The sequence below is a fragment of the Hemicordylus capensis genome, chromosome 2, assembly GCF_027244095.1.
Source record: "Hemicordylus capensis ecotype Gifberg chromosome 2, rHemCap1.1.pri, whole genome shotgun sequence".
Lineage (NCBI taxonomy): Eukaryota > Metazoa > Chordata > Lepidosauria > Squamata > Cordylidae > Hemicordylus > Hemicordylus capensis.
The window spans coordinates 400,069,972-400,091,801 of NC_069658.1; the positions used below are offsets into that span (position 1 = coordinate 400,069,972).

At 48.7% G+C, this 21,830-nt stretch overlaps 1 protein-coding gene across 8 annotated transcripts in view; it reads right to left on the reverse strand.

The window, feature by feature from the left end:
* Positions 1-206: 206 nt before the first annotated feature.
* Positions 207-21,830, reverse strand: part of CYTH1 (cytohesin 1) — a 70,356-nt gene continuing 48,732 nt past the window's right edge. For 5 of the 8 annotated variants that reach the window (XM_053297907.1, XM_053297906.1, XM_053297909.1 and 2 more), the window contains exons 3-13: positions 20,293-20,357; positions 18,914-18,980; positions 17,694-17,812; positions 16,780-16,860; positions 14,819-14,931; positions 13,956-14,104; positions 13,704-13,816; positions 4,901-4,979; positions 3,532-3,603; positions 2,892-3,046; positions 207-2,112 (exon numbers count right to left, since the gene is read on the reverse strand). In XM_053297907.1, coding sequence (XP_053153882.1) covers positions 2,034-2,112; positions 2,892-3,046; positions 3,532-3,603; positions 4,901-4,979; positions 13,704-13,816; positions 13,956-14,104; positions 14,819-14,931; positions 16,780-16,860; positions 17,694-17,812; positions 18,914-18,980; positions 20,293-20,357 — 1,092 coding nt within the window. In that variant the 3' untranslated portion in view covers positions 207-2,033. Of the gene's footprint in view, positions 2,113-2,891; positions 3,047-3,531; positions 3,604-4,900; positions 4,980-5,875; positions 5,933-7,468; positions 10,374-13,703; positions 13,817-13,955; positions 14,105-14,818; positions 14,932-16,779; positions 16,861-17,693; positions 17,813-18,913; positions 18,981-20,292; positions 20,358-21,830 lie in introns of those variants that run through there. The other 3 variants (XM_053297905.1, XR_008316565.1, XR_008316564.1) reach the window with 3 other exon arrangements.

Genomic DNA, 21,830 nt, shown 5'->3' on the forward strand with positions numbered 1-21,830 from the left:
AACCTTCCTTGGCACAGCTTCACTACTGCCCTGCAATGAGACCTCTCCCTGCCTCTCCATCTTGCAGCCCAAAGCGGCTGTCCAGGTTGCTCTGGCATTGGCCCAGCCTTAACCAGCAAAGGCTCTACAGTATTATCCACAAACAGAAATTCCCAGAACAGTAGTCCAGAAGGACAGGGGCATCCAAAGATGGGCACTGAGCCAAGTGTGAGATCAACATTTATTTGCTGCAGTTGCTCTGTGCTAGATCACAAGGATGTGGCAACAAAAACAAAACCCACACAAACAAAAATCTCAAACAAAACCTGAAAAAAGGATTCAACACAAAATTGTAACCACCTGTTTGAACTGGATTAACTTCCACCCTCCTCCCATGATCCCCTTGCTTTCCCTTGTGCCACAGCAATGCTGGAGAATCCTATGTTTCACAAAAACAAGTTTTCTTCTTCTTGTTGTTTAAAACATACAAAATAATCTAAAAGGAGAAAAATCTACACAAAGAGTATGTACATCTCTGATAAATAGACTAATACTGTGCTGGGGAACTCACCAAGGTGCCCAACAGGCCAACAGCACCATGGCTTTTCACAAGGGAAGGGAATCTTCTTATGGCTTCCCCTCTCCCTCCTCTGCAAGTCCCAATGCAGCCAGGTACTCCCCCACTGCACGTTTCAGACGTAAGCCAAGACCTCCACCCACCGGACCCTCAGTCCCCCCCGCAATGGCCTCCCAATAGTCCCCCCAACATCAACCACCTGCTTGTGCTTCAGGGTGAAGGAGGGCTCCGACTGATCCTGGGCAGCCTCCCACCCTACCCCACCCACCCCATCCCTGCTGAAAAGTGCAACTGCAGCAGGACAGCCTGGTTCAGAGCATCCAAAGCCAACCTTTCGACATTTATTTCTGCAACACAGCAGGGAATGCGGCAGGCCATCTCTTCTCTTGAGCTCTGTCCCCTTCTGAGCCAGCAGTCACCATGCTACAGAATCAAGACTGTTGAATATTCTGGCTGCAGGGGATCGGCCCATGCCCAGCTGTTGGGTGGGAATGGTGCTGTTGACAAGACAGCCTGTAAAGCACTGGCAATGGTTTTGCCACCGGCTCACCCACAACAACATGTATGCGCATTGGCTCACAAGAGCACCATCTTCTCACGATAGCAAGAGAGCTGAAGTAAGCCCCCTGCTGGCCTCATTCTTGCATGGCATCAGTGCCCTCTAAAACGAGGGCAGTGGAGATCCTGGAGGCAGAAGCCTCACTAGTCACCACTGGGGCTGACACTCTTGGTTGCTCATTACTCAACATAGTTAATAGAAATTTCTTGTTAGAGAGACACCCCCCTGGCCCGCCTCAAATCAAAGAGAATAGAGCATACCGCTCCTTTGCTTTGGGAAAAGAAGCCACCAGGCTTTCTAAACCAAAGAAAAAGTCGTAACAGTAACAAAGTGCCACAAGAGTCCCTGTGTGGCAAAGCTCGAGTCTTGTCCCATTCTGCTGAAGACTGATCTCGGCCTTTGGCAGTACATGATCCATTCCTGGTTCTGGGTCTCAAAGTTTCATCATTTAAAGCCTGGCATGGCTCATTCTCCCCACTGGCAGCTTGAAGAGGTTTTTGCTTCTTTGGGGCACGCAGTGCATGACGCTCTCTGCTTCAGCGCCAGCTCAGGCAATGAAGACGTTGTCTAGAGTGGCAGAGAAAACACAAGACAACCTCTTTCCTGCCACTTGGACTGAGGATTCAGTTGGCTTCAAGCAGCCCAGCTGAGGAATTGGCAAGGAGATGGCATCCTTGCAAAAGAAAAAAGAAAAAAAAAAAGAGTCAGCGAGAATTGGTGGTTGCCATCAGCATAAGCCACAAGCCATCCACTCTCTTACTGTCCCCAAACCAGAAAAGAATAGCAAAAGCTGAAGCTAGGCCCCTCAGAGGGTGGCAATACAGATCAGGTGGTTCTGTGTAGGCTCTCCTTCCGCTCTGCTAGGGAACTGAAAGACATCACCTCCCAACACCACTGCCACTCAACTAGGCCAGGTAACTAATGCCGCTTGGTGGAGGAGACCTTCTTCTTGCGTGCTGCGAGCATCTCGTAGAATGGATCTCGGCTAATTGCAGCTCTGAAGGGAGATAGATGGGAGGGAGGAAGAGGGGTGTGCACAGAATAAGAGAGAAGTATTAAAGAAAACTAGCCAACCCCGCACAGAGCATCTGTGCGGCGATTTGGGGCCAGCTGTTTCCTCCTCCCTCTTCCTCCTGCCCCGGTCTCTCCTCTCTTCCCCTTCCCTCCGGCCCCGCGCTCTCCAGCCTTTCTCCCCTCCCATTCCTCCCCCCCACAGAGCCTAGGTGGGCGGCCAAGAAGGGCCCCGCCGCTGCCGTTTTTTTCTCCCTCCCGTCCGCCCCACTCTCCCCCCTGCCTTTTCTCTCCCCCCACTCCGCCCGCCCCCGCTTTTCTCTCGCCCGCCTGCCGCCACCTTTCTCGCCCCCCCGGCCGGCTGACCACCGCTGGCACTTTCTTGCCCCTCTCCTCCTCACTCCGCCAGAACTCTCACAGCGTGTTGTGAGAGTTCTGCTGCCAAATCCTGGACACGCACCGGCGAAGAGAATTAATTATATAAATGCCCAGTTGTTGAAAGATAATTCCCAAGTGCCCAAACCCACTGGCAAAGATCAACAGGGAAGCAACACTTGGAAAAGGGATCCCATTCTGAGCTGCTTCACCCACCTTCCCCAGAATCGCACCCAGTCACACCCCTCTGGGGAGGGAGACCAAGCAGGAGGGAAACAAATAAATTCTCTTCTTCATTCTAGTCACCAAGTATACTCCATCTTGCTGTAGCAGCCTCCAGCCAAAGCCCAGATCCCTTCTCCTCACTCCTGCCCCCCTCACCCTGCTCACTTGATGCAGTTGATCCACTCTTCCTTCTCCTCCGGGGTGGGTGCAGAGATGCGATACACAGTGTGGTTTCCTTCCACCACACGCCCATCTGCCTCTGTCTTGCAGGCCTTAATCACCTGGTCCTTGTTGTCAGGGATATACAGCTCAAAGCAGTTCTGCAAAGAGAGGAGGGTGGAGAGGATTGGTGGTCACCATGCCTACAAAAATGCTGTGAATTCCAAAGATGTCCAAATAGATCTGGGGCAGCATCCAGACTAGTGCTCAGTCATCACGAAGACACTTTGCGTGAGTGCAGCCCTCCTTTCGTTCACAGAAGCAACTCCCGCCAATGAGGTGCTAGTCTGGATGCCACTCATGGGTTGTTGTTTTTTCTTGCCAGCTGCAGTCACAGGATTCCTGCTGCATACACACAATTCCCCAAGAGTCCCCGGACACCAGCCTGGGCAGGATTTCCATAAGTCAGGGCTTTAGAGTCCCGCAAAGTGTTGTCTCTTCCCCATGATTAACAGCAAATCTGCAGGTTGCAGAATTCAGCTTTTTTTTTCCCCATCTTTTTTTTTTTTAAGCACACATGACATACAACTTTTAACTCCTATGCCACCTAGCTAGCAAATGTTCTCTGGGCTTAGCACTTACTCACCGGCTTCTTAGAATCCTCCACCTCACGAATGCTGAGATTCTCCAAAGGAATGATGCCTCGTGGTTCCTTGTCCTGCAACATGGTGATCAGTGAACACAACAATGCCCATGCTTGATCATGCTTCTCTTACAATGCATGGGTTGGGCAGTAGCTCTGTGGCAGAGTATCTGATTTGCATATATAGAAGATCCCCGCTTCAATCCCTAGCATCTCCAGGTAGGGCTGGGGAAGGCATGTATCTGTGGAAGGCCACTGTCACTCCCTGTAGACAGTACTGACATGGACAGTCCAACAGAGCCAGCGTGGTGTAGTGGTTAGAGTGCTGGACTAGGATCGGGGAGACCCGAGTTCAAATCCCCATTCAGCCATGAGACTTGCTGGGTGACTCTGGGCCAGTCACTTCTCTCTCAGCCTAACCTACTTCACAGGGTTGTTGTGAGGAGAAACCTAAGTATGTAGTACACCACTCTGGGCTCCTTGGAGGACGAGCGGGATATAAATGCAAAATAATAATAATAATAATAATAATAATAATAATAATACCAGGGGATAGCAGAATAGAAGAAAAAGAAATAGAAAAAATCACCAAATACAAAGATCTATAAATTGAAATTGAAAGGCTGTGGCAGAAAAAGACCAAAATAATCCCAGTGGTCATTGGCGCCCTGGGTGCAGTTCCAAAAGACCTTGAAGAGCACCTCAACACCATAGGGGCCACAGAAATCACCATCAGCCAATTACAAAAAGCAGCTTTACTGGGAACAGCCTATATTCTGCGACGATATCTATAACAACTGACAATAAAATTCTGGCATCCCAGGTCCTTGGGAAGGACTCGATGTCTGGATAAAACAAACCAGTCAGTAACATCTGTCTGACTGTGTAAACAAGAAATAATAATAATAATAGTAGTAGTAGTAGTAGTAGTAGTAGTAGTAGTAGTAGTACAATTACGGCAGCTTCTTATGTACATGCTCCCCATCCCAAAACTGAATGGCAGGAAGATTTCCCCTCTCCCAGACAGATCCGTTTCTAATGCTAAATTCCAGAAAGGTAGCCCTGTTGCAGCAAACACAACCAAGAGTCCTGTGGCTCCTTAAAGACTAACACATTTACTGCTGTGTAAGCTTCATGGGGCAGACTCCACTACATCAGATTCATCCTTAGTTCTGCTGCTCCCAGGCACATCTTCCCACTCTAAGCATAAGGCACACAGCCCCACTTCTCCTCTGAATAAATACTGGGGAGCAGAATTATCTGAACACTCTGCCCTTGTCTGCAGCCCATCTTTCAAAGCCACACATCAGCATCCCCAACATGTGAACATCGGTTGGCATGCACAGAGGCTAGAGCACCCTCTGCCACTCACCGTGGTGTACTCAAAGTAGTAAAGGCAGTTGTCTGTCAAGATGAACCAGCGCCGTTTCCATGTCTTTACTCGGCCACCTGCACAAGGAAGAAGCAAGCTTGACAATACATGCCCAGGAAGGCAGGCTCTGGGCACAAGAGCAGCTAAGGCCAAGGCAGAGCTAGAGCTGACGGGCATGGACAGACAATGTCAGCGTGAGCAGTGTCAAGAGCGCAAGCAGAGCCAGCCCCACAACCACAGCAGCAGGTGGCTACATGGCAAGCACAAGAGCTTTGCGGGGGTGGGGAAGGAGGAGGAGAAGTGGTCAGGATGTGCCCTACAGTATCCCATGGTGGATGGGTAGGAGAGGCAGATCTCCTGAGCACACCGGGGCTGGGGAAGAGGCTCCACTTCCCTCCCACTACTGACGGGATGCACTTAGGCTTTCCAGGGGGACAAAGGCTGCAGCTCAGCCATTGGTGCAAAATAATGTCATCTCCATGAGACTCTGCTTGGCCATAGGCCGCCCTCTAGCCCAGCATCCTGTTTTATTAGCCAGCCCCAATTATTTCCATGGAAAGAGAGGAGACGTGTGGAATAATCTGTCCCTCAAAAAGCAGATTCTTTTCTATCCCTATCCAGAGTTTGGGGGGTTACCAGTCAGGAAGATTTCCCCTGCCCCAGACAGATCCATTCCTAATCCATTCCAAACCCCTGCAAACTTGGCAGAGGCACTTTTTACCATGGTGATTCTCTTTATTTAGCAGGGGGAGAGTAACTGGCCCTATCCACCCCCAGCACAATACCTCCAGTGACTGTTGCTGGTGTCTGTCTTGTGTTTCTTTTTAGATTGTGAGCCCTTTGGGGACAGGGATCCATCTTATTTATTTGTTATTTCTCTGTGTAAGCCACCCTGAGCAATTTTTGGAAGGGCGGAATGGAAATCGAATAAATAATAAAAAATAATTAATGAATAATAATAATAATAATAATCACCATCAGCCAATTACAAAAGCAGCTTTCCTGGGAACAGCCTATATTCTGCGACGATATCTATAACAATTGACAATAAAATTCTGGCATCCCAGGTCCTTGGGAAGGACTCGATGTCTGGATACAACAAATCAGTCAATAACACCTGATGGTTTAAGATTTTATGCATTTAAAATTTTAATTCTTTTTATTGAGTTTTATTTATAGTTCTAAGTTGTGAACACTGCCTTGAGATCTAGAAGTTAAGACAGTTTATAAATGTAATAAATAAATTAAATTCTGGTGCCAGACTCTGGCCACCAAGAGAACTGCCTGTCCTACAACACACTGTTATGGGCCATGAGTTGGGCAAAGCAACAGCCTGGGAATAGAAGGGATGAATCGTGACACAAGAGGAATAGCTTACCCCTCACCTTGTTCCAGTGCACCTTTGGAGCAGGGCATTTGGCCTCCAGAAACAAATTAGAGAAACCAAAAAGGAGACCACCATGCGGGGAAATGAGATGAGCCTCATTCGGCACAGCAAATGTCAGGAAGTGAACTATGGGGGCGTGATATACAACCATGCCCTGGCACTATATTTGAACAAGCAGAGTGGGAGCTTCTCCAACCCAGGTCTTATGGCTTGTGGGGTGGAGTCGGCTTAGAACGGCCAGCCACTAGGGACAGCACACCCATCCCCATGTATAAACACAGTAGATTCTCTCCCTGCTTCCACACTGATGCTAAACCTTGAATGCCCATACCTAGCCAATAACGTTATCAAGGGAGTGAGGAGAGCATCAACAGGCAGGATACAAATCCAGGGCCTTGGCTAAGGAGATCACAAAGTACACTGGTTTTCGCAAAAAATGGGAAACTTTGTCAGGTAGCCCAAATCTCAGGTCCTGTCAGGTCAGAGATCGTAAGCTGGCCAAGTCAAGACAGTATATATGGTTCTGAACAGCAATTGTAGGAGGAAGTATCCACAACATTTGGCCAAAGCTGCCTGACCTCATTCACAGGAAGACATGCGTCCAAGACCTCATAGCCCATTGGCCTCTCATCAGCTGGCCTACCCCAGTCAAAGGCTACAATGCAGTGACAGGGCAGGCAGAGCTGGAAAGATCTGGGCTGGAAGAAGAGCTTGGAGCACCTGACAAGAATAGCAGGTCAGCACAGGCCACTCTCTGGCACCCAGAGGAGTGGAGATCTGCCAACAACAGGGTGAAAAATTCAGACGTCTGGGGACCCACCCAGGGAAGCCCTGATAGCCACATACAGGCACAAACAACAATATGGCCCCATTCAGCAACACAAGAGAGGCAGGGGGAAGACGGAACAAGCCAACGGCACCAGATAGTGCCTGCCACAGTCCCCAGGGAACACAGGCACCGCCCCCGCAACCACCACCTATTGTGAATCCCTCATGGAATGACCCATTTCACCTCAACTCAGCATTCAAGAGACTCTCCTCAGAAGAGCACTAGGCCGCCTGCCTTTTCATGCAATGGTCCACATAGGTTCTGAGCAGTGGTGGCTGGTCAGTAAGGGCAGGAGGGGCTGTGCCCCCACCCCAGGAAAAAAACAAATAGGCTAGTAAACGTTCAGACTTACAGGCAGCCAGGGAAGCCTCCAGAACAGAGAGCTTTCTGCAACCCCTCCTCCCCTGCCTGTAATTTCTTCTTTTGCTCTTACTGGCTGGAACAGCTGCTCTTCAAGCTGCTCTAGCCAGTCCGATTCCTAGGGGGTTCCTCCAGGCACTGCCCCCAGGAAGAAGGGGGAAATGTGTAAAAAAAAAAATCATGTATGTATTTGATTTATATACGGCCCCTCCAAAAATGGCTCAGGGCGGCTCAACCAAGAAGTGTATTTTGACCCATTATTTTAGTTTTTCCTGGGGGCCGTGCCAGGAGGAGCCTCCTAGGACTCAAGACTGGCTGGAGCAGCTGTTGCAGGCAGCCAGTAAGAGCAAAAGAGGACGTTACAAGCAGGGGAGGAGGGGCTGCAGGAAGCTCCCTGCTCTGGAAGATTCCTGGCTGCCCGTACGTACGTTCAATCTTTTACTAGCTTGTTTGGTGTGGGGGGGGGAGAGATGCAATCTCTGCTTTCTCCTTCCTGTCCCTCTTGCTGCCTTTTGCCCTCCCTTCTCCATTTCCTGACGTTCTCCCTGCTTTTTGCTCTGACTTTTCTACTTTCTGCCTTCTCCCCCCCCACCCCCCAAACTTCTCGGTTTTTTGCCCTTTTGCCCTGCTTTCCTCCCTTTGCTTCCCTCCATGCTGGCAGGCTGGGGTAAACACCCACACCTGCTGGTGTGGAGGAGCAGGGAGGCTCCTGCCTGGATAACTGGGGTCTCCCCTAGGCAGTGCTCGCCTGCTGCAACTGGGTTATGTACAAGAAAGCAATGGCACAGAAACCTAGTTAGAATTTTACTCAAAGTGTTTTAATCCTAAATTTAAAAAAATAAGAGAGAGAGGTAGAGGGGAGGGGGGGTGCGCGTGCGTGCACCCTGTACAATGTAGGGCTCTTACTTGGTTTTTGAATTCACAATCTGGAGCAAGCACAGAGCAATCAAGAGTGTGAGTGACATTTCCCTACATACCCTGTCAGGAAGCTCAAGGTGAAGTTGTCCATTTAGGGGGTGGGGGAGATACCTAAATTAACCAAGCTTGAAAACTACTTGAATTGAATACTAGAGGCTTGTGGAACGCAAACTGTTTAGAGTCCACTGTTCATTTTCACTCTCATTTGCCCACTGCATAGCAAAGTCCGCAAACATTAAAAAAAATTCCATTTGGCTTCTAAATATTCCAGAAACTCTTATTTTGGAGCACTCCAATTTGCTATGAAATTTAGAGGCTGAGAAAACATGCTTTGCCATCCATTATGCTGCTTTCTTTCCTCAGCCATAAGAAAAGCATCAGAAGCCAGGAGTATACAAGGTATACTTGGGGAATCTTTTCTAATGGCCTCCTAAGAGGAAAAAGTAACAAGAACTTCAGCTGATAATACTGCTTTTAGTCCTTGTGATTGCCAAGAAACTCTTGAAAACATAGCTTATGCTGATCCAACACAGTAAAGTGAGTTAAATTTCACTTTCTTTTAAGACACAGGGGAGTCTATGATCCAAAGAATTGGAACTTCCTCATCTATGGACTCTTTGGGTGGTGTTAGGCAAGACTGCCTCCACCTACAACACCCTTATCCATAAAATGGGAAGAGTGAGCTGTTTCGTGGGCTTGTTGCAAAAATCAAATCTGCAGGTATTTACAGTGTTATATAAGTGGATCGGTAAGAATTAAGACAATGGCACAATCAATATATTATCAGCTCACAACAGTTAAAATTTTTGCCTTGCCAGTCCTGCATTAGCTAACTGGGATCCATCTCACACATAAGCAAAGCTTTTCTTTTCACCAACCAGGATCTGAACATTAAGGCTCCCTTGCCATACATCAGCTCAACAGGATTAATGCCACCTTATTAGTCCTTGTTATGCAGGAAGAACCTTATCTCTGCTAACAGGGAATTCTTAGGGCATTACCAGACAAAGGGCCTTCCCCATTGGGGTAATGCTGCTTTCACTTAGTACTAGCTTTACCTTTCCCTACCAATGTTTTAAGCAGTAGGAAGTATGTGCTAACACACTGAAATGGGTAAGCACAGAGCTTCTGAAAATGACAGGAAACACATTTAAGACTGGCATGGCCTTCAAAATTGTGTAGGTATCTGCGGGAAGAAGCTTCTTGTTTGCTTTATGGTTTATCACCCCCACAGCAAAACACCTTTGATAGTTGTGATTTTTGGGACCAGAATTAAAAGCTATTCCCCCATTTTAAAAAAGGGTGGTGATATTGTTATGGCTGTGTAGTCACTATCGTCAATCTAAAGCATCTAGAAAGCGCCTTCTAGGGCAACAAGAAGCCACTTTGAAGCATCACTAGCCCTATTCAGCATTTCTTGGCAACAGCAAGTAAAACCCAGCATTACGTGCCTTCTCTGAGCATGTTTTCCATGTGGTGTGGTTTGAAAGCAGAGAAGCAGCCATGCGACTTCAAGGGCTCCATGCCCTGACAGCAAGCTGCTGTGAGTGTAGCTGCCTCTTCCTAGTGCGACAGCCCTAGCCCCCATTTCTCCAGCCCAAAGAAAAGTGCAGACCATTCAGACTGAGGAGTTCCTCATGTCTTTATCCCTAAAAGAAGTGCCAAATACAAAGGACAGCACTAAGCATCCTGGATCACGACAGAACTGAGGAGAGGGATACTGCCGGGCTTGGATATGGCTCCATGGGGGACTTCTTGCTTTTTTAGGGTGGGGGACAGGAGCTTCTACTCCCCTCAGCCCACCCTCTTCCCAGTTCCCCAGGGACTGTGCAGTCAGTTAGCAACGGTGGCAACAGCAGCAATAAGACTATAATCACCAGCAATTAAAAAATAAAAAGAGAACAGAAAAATAAAACAAGCACTGCAGCGCACCTTTGGCCCCAGCAAAGCTAGCAAGGGGATATGGGGGTACATACCTCCTGGAGTTGGGGGGGCAGGGAAAGGCAGAGCCAAAATCATGGAAACATACAAATGAGGGAGAAAAGAAAATTAAAAAACAAAGGACTTCAAAATTTGCCTTTGGCACACACCCCTGTTCCAGTCAGCAGAGGGTGCTGCCCAAGCTAAAAGGTTTTGAGCCATAGGGAAGGGGTTGGAGGAAGGGCTGGTCTCAGAGCTAGGCTGACATCTTGCCTGTTATGCAGGTCAGATTCTCCACTGGGACTCTGGGGAAGAGCACACCCCACCCTGCAGCTTTGGGGACCCCAGCATGCCAAGGCCAAAACATACAGCAGCCTCGAGAATTCCGGGCAGAGAAGTTCACCCCATTCCTAACCAAGGAAACTCTGGCAGCAGAATGAACCCTTTTGCCACAGAAACGACCAACTGGGGATAGTTAGTGATTTTAGTGCCAAGGAAGGTTGTGGGTGTTAAAATGGCCCACAGCCCGGACACCTCCAGGGGAAGTCTGTGGGGGATGGCATGCATCACCAAGGGCACAAACTAGGCGTTCGCTGCTGGGATACAGCCAGGGGACAGCCAACACTCATTCCTCTGAGATTCTGCACATACACACACACAAAACAAGTGAGGGTATTACCTCCGGTGGGCTACCACCGAAGTCTGGAGTATCCACAGATCTGATTATCTCCTCGCTGAGGTTCTTAGCCTCAGCTTCTTTGTGTGCCACCCTCTGTGGCCAGACTATATCCCAGGATGCCATTCTACACATCCCTGGAGCCTTAATGGAATTATAAGGCCATGGGATACTGCTGAGATGATCTACCTATAGCTCAGCAGTTTTTGTTTGTTTAGTAATGTAGCCAGCAATGTTGGAAGAGCTCCTCTATATGCAAGGGACAAGGGAGTTTTTCCTTGGGGGAAGTGTACCTTGGGAGCTGTGGCTACAGGGAAGTTCTGGGATACAAAGTCTCCAATTTAGATGTGGCGGCAACCTACACTGATTCCCACTGTAAACACAATCCCATCCAGACAGAAGGAGCTTGCATATCTCCTAGGAAAAAGGATTCATGGCTGTTAATCCCACTCCCTCTATTGCCCCAGAGGAAGTTAGCCACAAGAGGAATGCCCCAAGTTGGAGTTCAAGCTTAACTGAGGTTTCAATGCAATATTTGTACTTGTTGCATTAGTACCTGCATATTTTTAATTGCAATTTAAAAGACTGCATCAACATTTGAAATGCAAAGACACCCCACCTTTGTATCCAAGACAGAATGCACACCAACACAGTTCTGGGAAATGTCTCCTGAACCGGGACACAAGAGAAGTGGAGTCTGAATCTACCTTCAAAATCATCCCCGTCTTTTTCTTTCAAGTCAAGACTTAATCCGAAGACTTATTTTTGAAAGGTGCACAACTTCAGCCCTCCAGCTGTTTTTGGACTACAACTCCCATCATCCCCAGCCACAATGGCCAATAATCAGGGATGGCGGGAGTTGAAGTCAAGCATCTGAAGGAGGGCCGAAGTTGTGCAGCTCTAGTCGACACTAAGCCCACTCCCACTAGCAAAGAGGTTAAAAGGACACGGATAGCTACAATTGTTGTATATGAATTTTGACATCCATTTTGGCTGTTGTGTAGCTATGTACTGCTTACCTAGATATAAGTGTATAAATATCAGTCTGAAATGTGATTAGCTTAGTCTTTTTTAAAAGGTTACCTCCCCAGGGCTGGGTCTGAATGCAAGAAGTGTATTGGCCCAGCCGGGATCACCTCCTTCTGGTTTTGTGACATTTGCCATAAGCTATAACTTAATATCCAGACCCAAGTGAATGCAGAGTAGATGAGGATGGAGCGTGAGCTCCGTGGCAGAGCTTTTGCCAGACTCAATCCCGGGCATCTCCAGGTAGGGCTGGGAAAGACTCCTGTCTGAAACCCTGGAGCGTCACTGCTACCCAGTGTAGACAATACTGAGCTAGCTGGTCCAGTAGTCTAACTTGGTACAAGGCAGCTTCAGATGTTCATCACTGAATCACACCAGACTGATGTTGTCGGTATTCTAAAGCTGACACCCCCATTTGACCCGCAGCAGTTTCTCTAAAGTGGCAAATAGCAACAGCGAGGGCACATTTTCAATGGACTGTGGCATGAGGGAAAGGATTAAATACTCCCTCTCTACTTGCTGCCCAATCACAGTTGCACACACCCCTAGCTGATCTTTAAAAAGGTCAATGAAATTATTAGGGTTACATGCAGTTTGGCCCTAAGTTCAAGCCAGTCTGTTCTCCACTGTGTAATTCTAGCAGACTTAGAAGCTGGGCTGCTACGTGTGGTTTCAATGAAATGCAGCAGCCTCTGCTATACAAGAAAATGTACAAGCAAAGACACAACCTTTTATAGTTTAGTGCATGGTCTTGGTTGAAAGGAAAAGAAAGGGCAGGACATAAAAAGGTGAGACGGGAGGATTCAAACTCAGGTGAGAGTCTTGGTTCAGGTATCATTCATCAAAACCATATAGGGTGTGCATCTTCCCTCATTCCCTTGGAATCAAAAGCATTTTTTTAAAACTTTAATTCATAGGAGACTCGTAGCAAAATTAGAAAGGTTATATTCAAATAGATGAATAATTCCAGTAGTCACATTTCATTAGCATTCAGTGACTGCAAATTTGAATATTCATAGGATTTGAATTTACAAGTTTGATTTGCAGATTCCAAGAGACTTAAGAGCCCTCAGGAAGAAAAACCCCAGTCAGAAGCCCTGCGCCAGCCAAGCCATGGCAAGGCACTGAAAACTTGGCACAAGCAGGAGGAGGCGGGCAAGTGCTGCGCAGGGAGGGCTGGTGAATGCCCCACCAAGGCCATGCATGCACTGCCTATGGGTGCAGAGTCAGGATGCATGAGGCAATGCCAGGAGGTGAACAGTGCCACACCCTAGGTCAGTCTTATGCTCAGAAGCACAATGCTTGGGACCAGGGAAACCCCCATTTTGCCTGCTGCTCCCGAGCCACACAAAACCCACGTGTCTTTTCTACTGTCCTAAATGCGTTATTCCCACCATCACTGCCACAGCTGCAGCGCTGGCCACGCCCAGGCTTACAAAGCCACTGGAAGTTACTGAGCATGGCAGTTAAGTCTCTCCTTGATGGCTAGATATTCCACCCAGCCCCAAATGAGGAGAAGCCTCCAGGTTCAGCAGCAGGCCCTGCAGCCGGCACTGCAGCCACTGAGCCCCATGCAGAAGAAGCCACCCGGCTTCCGCTCAGCTCCATGCACCCCTGCTGCCCATTGCCCACCCCCGAGCACCCCTGCTTCCTATGGCTCAGGCCTGGCCTTGCGCTGACACACTCACCGAGTTTCAGAAGCCAGCCTTCGCGGTCTGGGTTGAAGAAGGTGTGCGTCAGGTCGTTGCCATCATCCTCAGGAATTTTGAAGGGCTCGTTTTTAATACTCTCATAGAGGTTCTGGTGGGGGTGAGAGAAGCACATGGGGGCGGGGGTCAATTCCACAGAAAAGAACTGCACAGCCTCTGTTGCCTTGGCGAGCCTGGCTCCTGCCTCCCACACTCCCATCCACCCCTTCTCCAGAGGGAGAGGAGCTCACCCTGAGCAGCTCCTCGGGCAGGTCCCCGCCATCATTGATGCCGCGATTCATGGCGATGAAGCGCTCCACTGTGGGCTTGTCCTTGACGTTGGGGTTGTGCAGACTGGTGTTGAGCATGATGATGGCAAAGGAGAGCACGTAACAAGTGTCTGTGGTGGAAAGGGGTGGAGGGAAGGAAGGAAGCTCAGGATCTGTAGCCCTTTGGCTTCCATTATCCACAAGCCCAAACCCAAGTTAGCACAGGAAACATCAAGACTTATGTAGCAATCTCCATTTTTATATTTCCTGGGAGGTTAAAAGCACTTTGGAGTGGGGGGAGAGGAGGAGAGTGTCTCAACTGGGATGCGAAGGTAAGACAAAATGTCAATACCTCCCAGCCTCAAGCCTCGTACTATCCATTGGTCAGTCACCCTTCTTCACTCTCAAACAAAATGCATGAATATTTGGTAAGGAAAACCAGAACACCCACTGCTGCACCTCGCAAACAAAACCCCATAAAGCAAGCCAGCTCAACTCCCCCCACCATCTCTACTGTTTTTGGACTACAACTCTCATAATCCCCAGCCACAGTGACCAATAGCCAGGGATTATGGGAGTTGTAGGCCAACATCTGTAGGAAGGCCGAAGCTGAGCAGCCCTGCCATGAAGAGTTCCATTACTACTATTATTTCTATACTGCTTTTCAACGAATTCTCAACATAGAAAAATAATTGATCAATAAGATAAGATAGTTCTCTGTCCCAAAAGGACTCACAATCTAAAATGAAATGTAAGGCAGACACCAGCTTTGGGGAGATGCTGTGCTGGGGTTGAGTTCTGCTTGAGATCCCCACAGCTTGTACAGTTCAGAGCTATTTGAGTACCTGTTGACTGGAAGACCCCAGGGTTGCATTGACAGTAGCGTTGTGCAAAAGCCTCCATCATTCGATCAATCTTCTGTGCCTCGCCCGGCAGCCGGAAGCTCCAAAGGAACTGCCTGTGGGTGGGGCAACAAAGAAATCAGCAGATATCTTCTTATGTGGGGTCAGATTGTGATCAGATTGTGATCAAGTATTAGCAGGCCTCATATTGCAAAAACTGCCAAACAAACTTTTCTCAGAGCAAAATATTAGGGCCTGCTAACATAGTGTAAGAACAGCCCTGCTATCGAGTCCAGCATCCTGTTTCACACAGTGGCCCACCAAATGCCTCTGGGAAACCCACAGGCAAGAGGTAAGGGCATGCCCTCTCTCTTGCTGTTGCTCCCTGAAACTGGTATTTAGAAGCATCTTGCTTCTGAAGCTGGAGGTGGCCTATAGCCACCAGACTAGTAGCGATTGATAGACCTGTCCTCCATGAATTTGTCTAAGCCCCTTTTAAAGCCATCCAAGCTAGTGGCTATCACCACATCCCGTGGCAGAGAATTCCATAGATTAATTATACACTGTGTGGAAAAAGTACTTCCTTTTGTTGGTTCTAAAATTCCCAGCCTTCAATTTCATGGGATGACCCCAGTTTCTAGTGCTGCGAGAGGGAGAAAAATTTCTCTGTCCATTCTCTCTACTCCATACATAGTTTTATACACCTCTTTCATGTCTCCCCATAGTCACCTCTTTTCCATACTAGAAAGCCCAAGATGCTGTAACCTTGTCTCATAAGGAAGCTGCTCCAGGCACCTTATGATCATTTTGGTTGCCCTCTCCTGCACCTTTTCCAGTTCTATAATGTCCTCAAGATATGGTGACCAGAACTGTACACAGTACTTCAAACGTGGCTGCACCATTGATTTGTATAAGGGCATTCTAATATTAGTATTTTTATTTTCAATCCCCTTCTTAATGATCCCAAGCATGGAATTTGCCTTTTTCACAGCTGCCACACACTGAATCGACACTTTCAACAAACTGTCCACCCTAACCCCAAGATCTCTCTCCTGGTCAGTAACTGACAGCTCAGCCCCCATCAGTGTATATGTGAAATTGGGGATCCCCCCCACCGTGCCAATATGCATCACTTTATACTTGCTTGCATTGAACTGAATTTGCCATTTTGTTGCCCACTCACCCAGTTTGGAGCAGGAATGTGCCCGAATAGTTTCAGGCAGGGGAAGAGATTTAAGAATGAGGCACACAGGTCTTTACCTGCTCCTTCACTGCCCCGCTGCTGATCCGGTCGTGATGTTGTCCTTCCCAAAAGGGCACATGTGGCTGCGTCACCGCTGTGGCCATTTGTGTGGTCAGCAACACCATGCTGACCACACAAATGCTGGTGCTGCCACAACACAGCCGCACACGGCCTTTTGGGAAGGGAAGGGCAGTGGAGGAGCAGGTAAAGACCTGTGTGCCTCATTCTTAAAGTTACCGCTTGCCCCCTGCTGAAACATTTTGGGATGCATCTGCCCAAATCATTTTGGCACCTGTCTAATGAAGTGCCAAAACAATTTGGGCACATCCCTAGTTCACAATCCATTTGGGATTTCATTACCATAAATAGTTTAGTGTCATCTGCAAATCTGGCCATTTCGCTGCTTATGCCAACAAGAGCACTGGTCCAAGTACAGCCCCACTTCTTACTGCCCTCCACTGTAAGAACTGTCTTTTATTCCTACCTTCTGTTTCCTGTCCTTCAACCAGTTACCAATCCACGCATGAACCCGTCCCCTTATGGATTTGCTCTTTCCTAGGAAAATCCATAGCCCACCAATGGAGTCCCTTGATGTATGTAGGAAGCAAGAGGAACATGGAGCTTCAGCCACAGCTCTGCAACGTGTGTGCGCACGTGCGCACACACACACACACACACACACACACACACACACACACACACACACACAGCTGTAACTCACCGCAGCGCCTGCACCAAATTGAGGTCAGTAAACTCATGCAGCTCCACAAACGAGTGCAACACCTGGATATTGAAATCATCTCTACAGAGGGGGGGAAAGGAAGGTGAATGTAGGAACAAGCAAGTGACTTTCCAGCATGGCTGCCTATCAGATATGGCTGCTCAACCCCAACTGCCAGACCATCCCTCTTGCCTATTAGAAGCATCACAAGCCAAAGCAAGGAGCTGAACTGGGTACATATTCAGGCCTCAACTATGACCTGGCATCCATTCCTGAGAAGCAACGGGGTGGGGCCATAGTTCAGTAGTAGAGCCTCTGCTTTGCATGCAGAAGGTCCCAGGTTCAATCCCTGGCAGCATCTCCAGGTAGGGCTGGGAAAGTCTCCTGCCTAGAACCTGGGAGAGCTGCTGCCAGGCAAGGTAGACAGCGCTGAGCTAGATGGACCAATGGCCTGATTCAGTATAAAGGCAGCTTCCTACATGTAGCATTCCAGCGGGATAAGAGCACAGGGTAGCTGTTTCAGGGCTCTAGAAGTCATGCAATGCCAGGGTAAACCTAGGGCAACACTGCTCAGAACTGCCCAGCTGAAGAGTGGCCCATAACACAGCCTCCTTCAGTTTAATATTTGCAAACACTTCCTCCCCTTGCTATCCCTAGCTCTTCTCTCAACCAAAATGAGCAAGCATTGGGCCAAGCCACAGAAACACTCAAGCTGACCAGGGATGTCCAATGGCTTTGACAATGGCAAACCTGAAACCATGTGGTACTGGGAAGGGGCCTTGCCTGGCCAACTCTAGAGAGACCTCCCCCAACACACACCACATGTCCTCATCCCTTCCTGGATGCTACCGAGAGACAAGAATGTGAGAGCAGGCTGACAATCTCATGCAGAGCCCTCGAGCTCCTTCAATTACCTTTCACCCAAGTAATCACCAATGGCAGTCTTGTTGAGCCCTTCCCCCTTGTAGAGGAACTGGGCAATATCTTCACATGTGTTCTTCAACAGGTCATTTTCAATCAGGAACTGGATCCCCTGCAAGTACAGAGAGGAGAGGGTGCATCTCTGGATTCACCCATACAGGCCACAGCTCTAGGGACCTGAAATATCTCCATCACCACTAGCATGTACTGTATATGGCAGACTTCAAAATGTTTGAAGTGCACTGACATTATCTCAGCAGTCTGTTTCAAGGAAATCCATATTTTAATGGATTTTACCGCAGAACTTTGTATTTGGTAGGGTGGCGGGGGGTGGGATTTTATTGATTTATTTTTGATGTTTATTATTTGTTATTAGTATCATTCTGGAGGTGGAAAGACAGGTTATAAAAACCTGTACATAAATATTGCAGATGGCTGGCTTAGGGGGCTGAGAGAATAGCAGTTTGCCTCAGACCAGCAAAGAGTTAGTGGTTGCGGTGAAATTTGAACTAGTAACATACCAGCTCCCAATCTGCACTCTTAGCTACTCTACTACCCCTTCTCTAGGAGTACATCTGCTGTCTGGACATCTCTAGTATAAGCCAGGTTGTAGGAGTAGCTGTCTTAAGACCCCAATCATCCAAGGCCCCTCCAACCTAGAGAACAGGTCATGCTTGTGAGCTCTGCTGCTAAGAAACATCTGCACTCAGGTCTCTCCTTAAGGGAACTGTCTGGTCTTGGGCATTTGCTTCCCAAGAGCCCCTGAAGAGGAAGGAATTGCTCAGAGTGGAAGAAGTGAATCATTCACAGGAAGAGCAGCTTACACCTAGGGATGTGCCTGAACCACGGTTCGAAGTGCAGTTCAAGCACTTGCAGGGAAACGCAAAAGGAAACTTTAAGAAAAAGGAGTGTAGGCGTGTGGCGGGGTTTGGGGGATGCACGCCACCTCAGCAGGAAACTAGAAGGAGCAGCAAAGAGCAGGTAAGCACCTGTTCTCCTTTCTCTTACGAGTTCCCTTTTGCATTTCCCTACGAGTGCTCGAACTGTGGTTCGGGCACATTCCTACTTACACCCCAATACAAGCAGGGTAGCCAAAATGACACTGGCCAGTTTGTGACCCAGTTCTTTGACCCCCTGACAATAACGAAAGGCTTTGCTGTGGTCCCTGCACAGTGGCTTCTGCCAGTCCCACAGTTAAGGGAGCACTGATTACCTTCTTAGGATCCATGTTGAACTTCTTCCTGCCCATCGCCACCTGCTTGTTTCTCTGCATGGTTTTCCTAGATGGCACAAAGATTTGATTAGATTCACCCACATTCTTCATGGACACAACCTCATTGGAGTTCCCTGCCTACAGCTCAGTCACAGGCGCAAGCCAGGCTAAGAACACAACTGCTCTCTGTTCCAATCTCAGATATGATCCTTTCACCCCCACTCTCCACTCCCACCTACAAGCCTAAGTCTTTCAACACAAGGAATGACGTTCCCCACCAGTGCTCCATGTAATAAGGATTCCCAGAGGATGTTGACAATAATTCCCATCATCCCCAGCCAGGGGCCATTGCGGCTGGGGATTATGGGAGTTGTAGTCAACAACATCTGAAATCCCTGTTACAGGGAATACTGCTTTCCACCCCAAAAGACAAGACCTCTCAGCACCAGCTGAGCGTTATGGAATTCTGCCGCCTTCCAACATGAAAATGGAGTCTACTGTAGGGAACTGGCCTATCAGCAGGCAGCTCTCTGAATGACAATCAGTGTGCCCTGATGTGGAGATACTGAAGAGCAGGGAAACACCTGCTGGGCTGCCCTACATGGCAAGGGCCTGGCCTCTGCAGGAAGAGGTAGAGGAAGCCACACTGAGTGATTGAAAGAGACGTCACATGTCAGTTTCCATTGACCGTTTGGGCTTCCTAATCTGCTGGCCACTCCATCTGCCCCAGTTCAGAGTAACAGCCTGAGACAGGGAATCTGGTGCCAGATGGGGAGGAGAGAACAGCCCCAGAAAAGCTGGAGGGTGGGGGATCAGTAGAGATGAGAACCACAGCCATTTTGAGTGCAGACCAGGCGAGAGATCTCTTGATGACATGAGGGGCATCGAGCAGCCTGAGAGATTTGAGCCCCACACTGCTGCTCACCACCATCACCCCATCCTCTCCAGTAGCTGGACATACTTTCCCCCAGATCTCTGCCAGAGGCCTACATATAAGCCAAGACTTTGCTCAGCATAATCATCAAGATGAAAATTCAGATTTCAGTGAGATGTCTCCTCACAAGGAAGTCTCAGTTTTCAGACAACTGAATTCGGCAGACCAGGTAAATAGATACAACTAGGCAATTGCATGAGGACATCTCCAATAAGTGTCTTTTTGTTTTGCCTTAAGTGAAAACTCATCTGTGTTTGCTTCACACAAAAATGGGCATTTCCCTTTCAGTGACTAAATCTGACCCCAAGTTAGTGGCAGAATTCATTCCAACTCTGCTCGAGTTGCTCGCAGCTGCTTGCTTTGGTTCTCCCCAGCTTCAACAAAGCTGTCAAAACCGGGGGCCCAACGTCTCCCTTATCACCTCTCCATCAGAAGCACCACTCACCTCTCTTCTGTGGAGCCCAGGTTCTCGATTTCATTAGTCACCTCTGCTATCTCATCTTTCAGGCGCTGCAAAAGAGGGGGACGAGACACAGTGACTGAGGCAGCAAGGAAGAGGGGCTCTTGCCCAGCTGTTGTGGCGGAGGGAGGGGGGCAGCATTAGACACACAAACACAAGGAATCTCAGGATGGAGAAAGTTCTATCAGCCCAGCCTCATGTGACCTCTGTGCATTTCCCAAACCTCACTAATCCAGGTCTGAGGAAGCTCAGTTGGGGGACGGAGAAGAAATGCACAAAGAGCACAGTGCAGGAATGACAAGACCCACAGTCACCTGGGGAAACAGATCAAGTCTGCGGTATCTTAATGTCTCTCAGGGCAACAACAAGCAGCCTGGGAGTTTTTAGGCCCAGACTGATGCTTAGAGGGCCGAGCACCCACCACCATCAACTCATCCTTCTAATTAATTGGGTGTGGTCTTTCCCAGAACTTTGATAGGCCCTAAACATAGCTAAAGACTCTGCTTCACATAACAAGTTCACATCGCCACTAGAATGCCAGAACCTACTGCAGCGAGCCTCTTTCCTGCTTATGGGGAAATCCTATCCAGGGAAACTCCGCGACTTGTTAGCCACAGCCTGCTGCATGTGCCCACTGCCCTGGGAAGTGGGGCCCAGAGGGAAAGATGCTGCCATCTCTTGGCTCTGAAACAAACTGGGCTGTGGGTGCCAGCCTGTCTGTAGGAGACACCAATATGCCAAGCTTCTCTAGGAAGGAAGAAAAGAAAGAAGAGTGAGGAGCCCCTGGGGCTAACACAATTACTGGGTTAATCTTATTAGGAAGTGTCCAGCATATGGCAGTGATTAGCCTCTGCTGCTGCCTTAATTATGGCTGATGAGATTGACGAGCATCCCTGGCAAACACAGTACCCCACAAGCAAGTTGCCACAAGGAATGGGCAGCTCCTACCACAACTAAGAGGATGGGTGCAGCACGCTAATAGAGAATGCAGTCAGCAGGACCAGGGAGGGGACGTTATGCAGGCTCACTTTGGAACAGCACACCCCTTTCCTGAAGAAGTTTCAAGCGGCATTATGCCACACCTTATAGGAGAGAAGGGGATGGGCTAACACGTGATGGAAGAGTTGGGTGAGAAGAAGGAGAGGCAGACATATAATCCAATATCCCAAGCCATCCTCTACCTCATCGTTGCACAAAGTGCATCAACCTGACATGCCGAGGCCACAGGCAGGGGGAGATTCCCCTCCCCACCAACTCAGTCTTTAGACACTGCTTAATTGGGCCCCCTGGCCATTTCTCACCTCCCTACCTCTGCTGGGGTGGCTGCTTGCTGATATGTAGTGACATGTGCTCAAGACCCCATTGTGCAAGCCCTTCAGGCTGCTACGCAGAGAAGCTATTTTGGAGGGGGGAATGCAGGGGGTAGAGTATCCCTACAACATGGGAAAAGCGGGAAAAGACCACCGTCTGCACAGCAACATTTGCTACAGACCGAAGCCATGAGGGGTCTGGCCACGTTTATT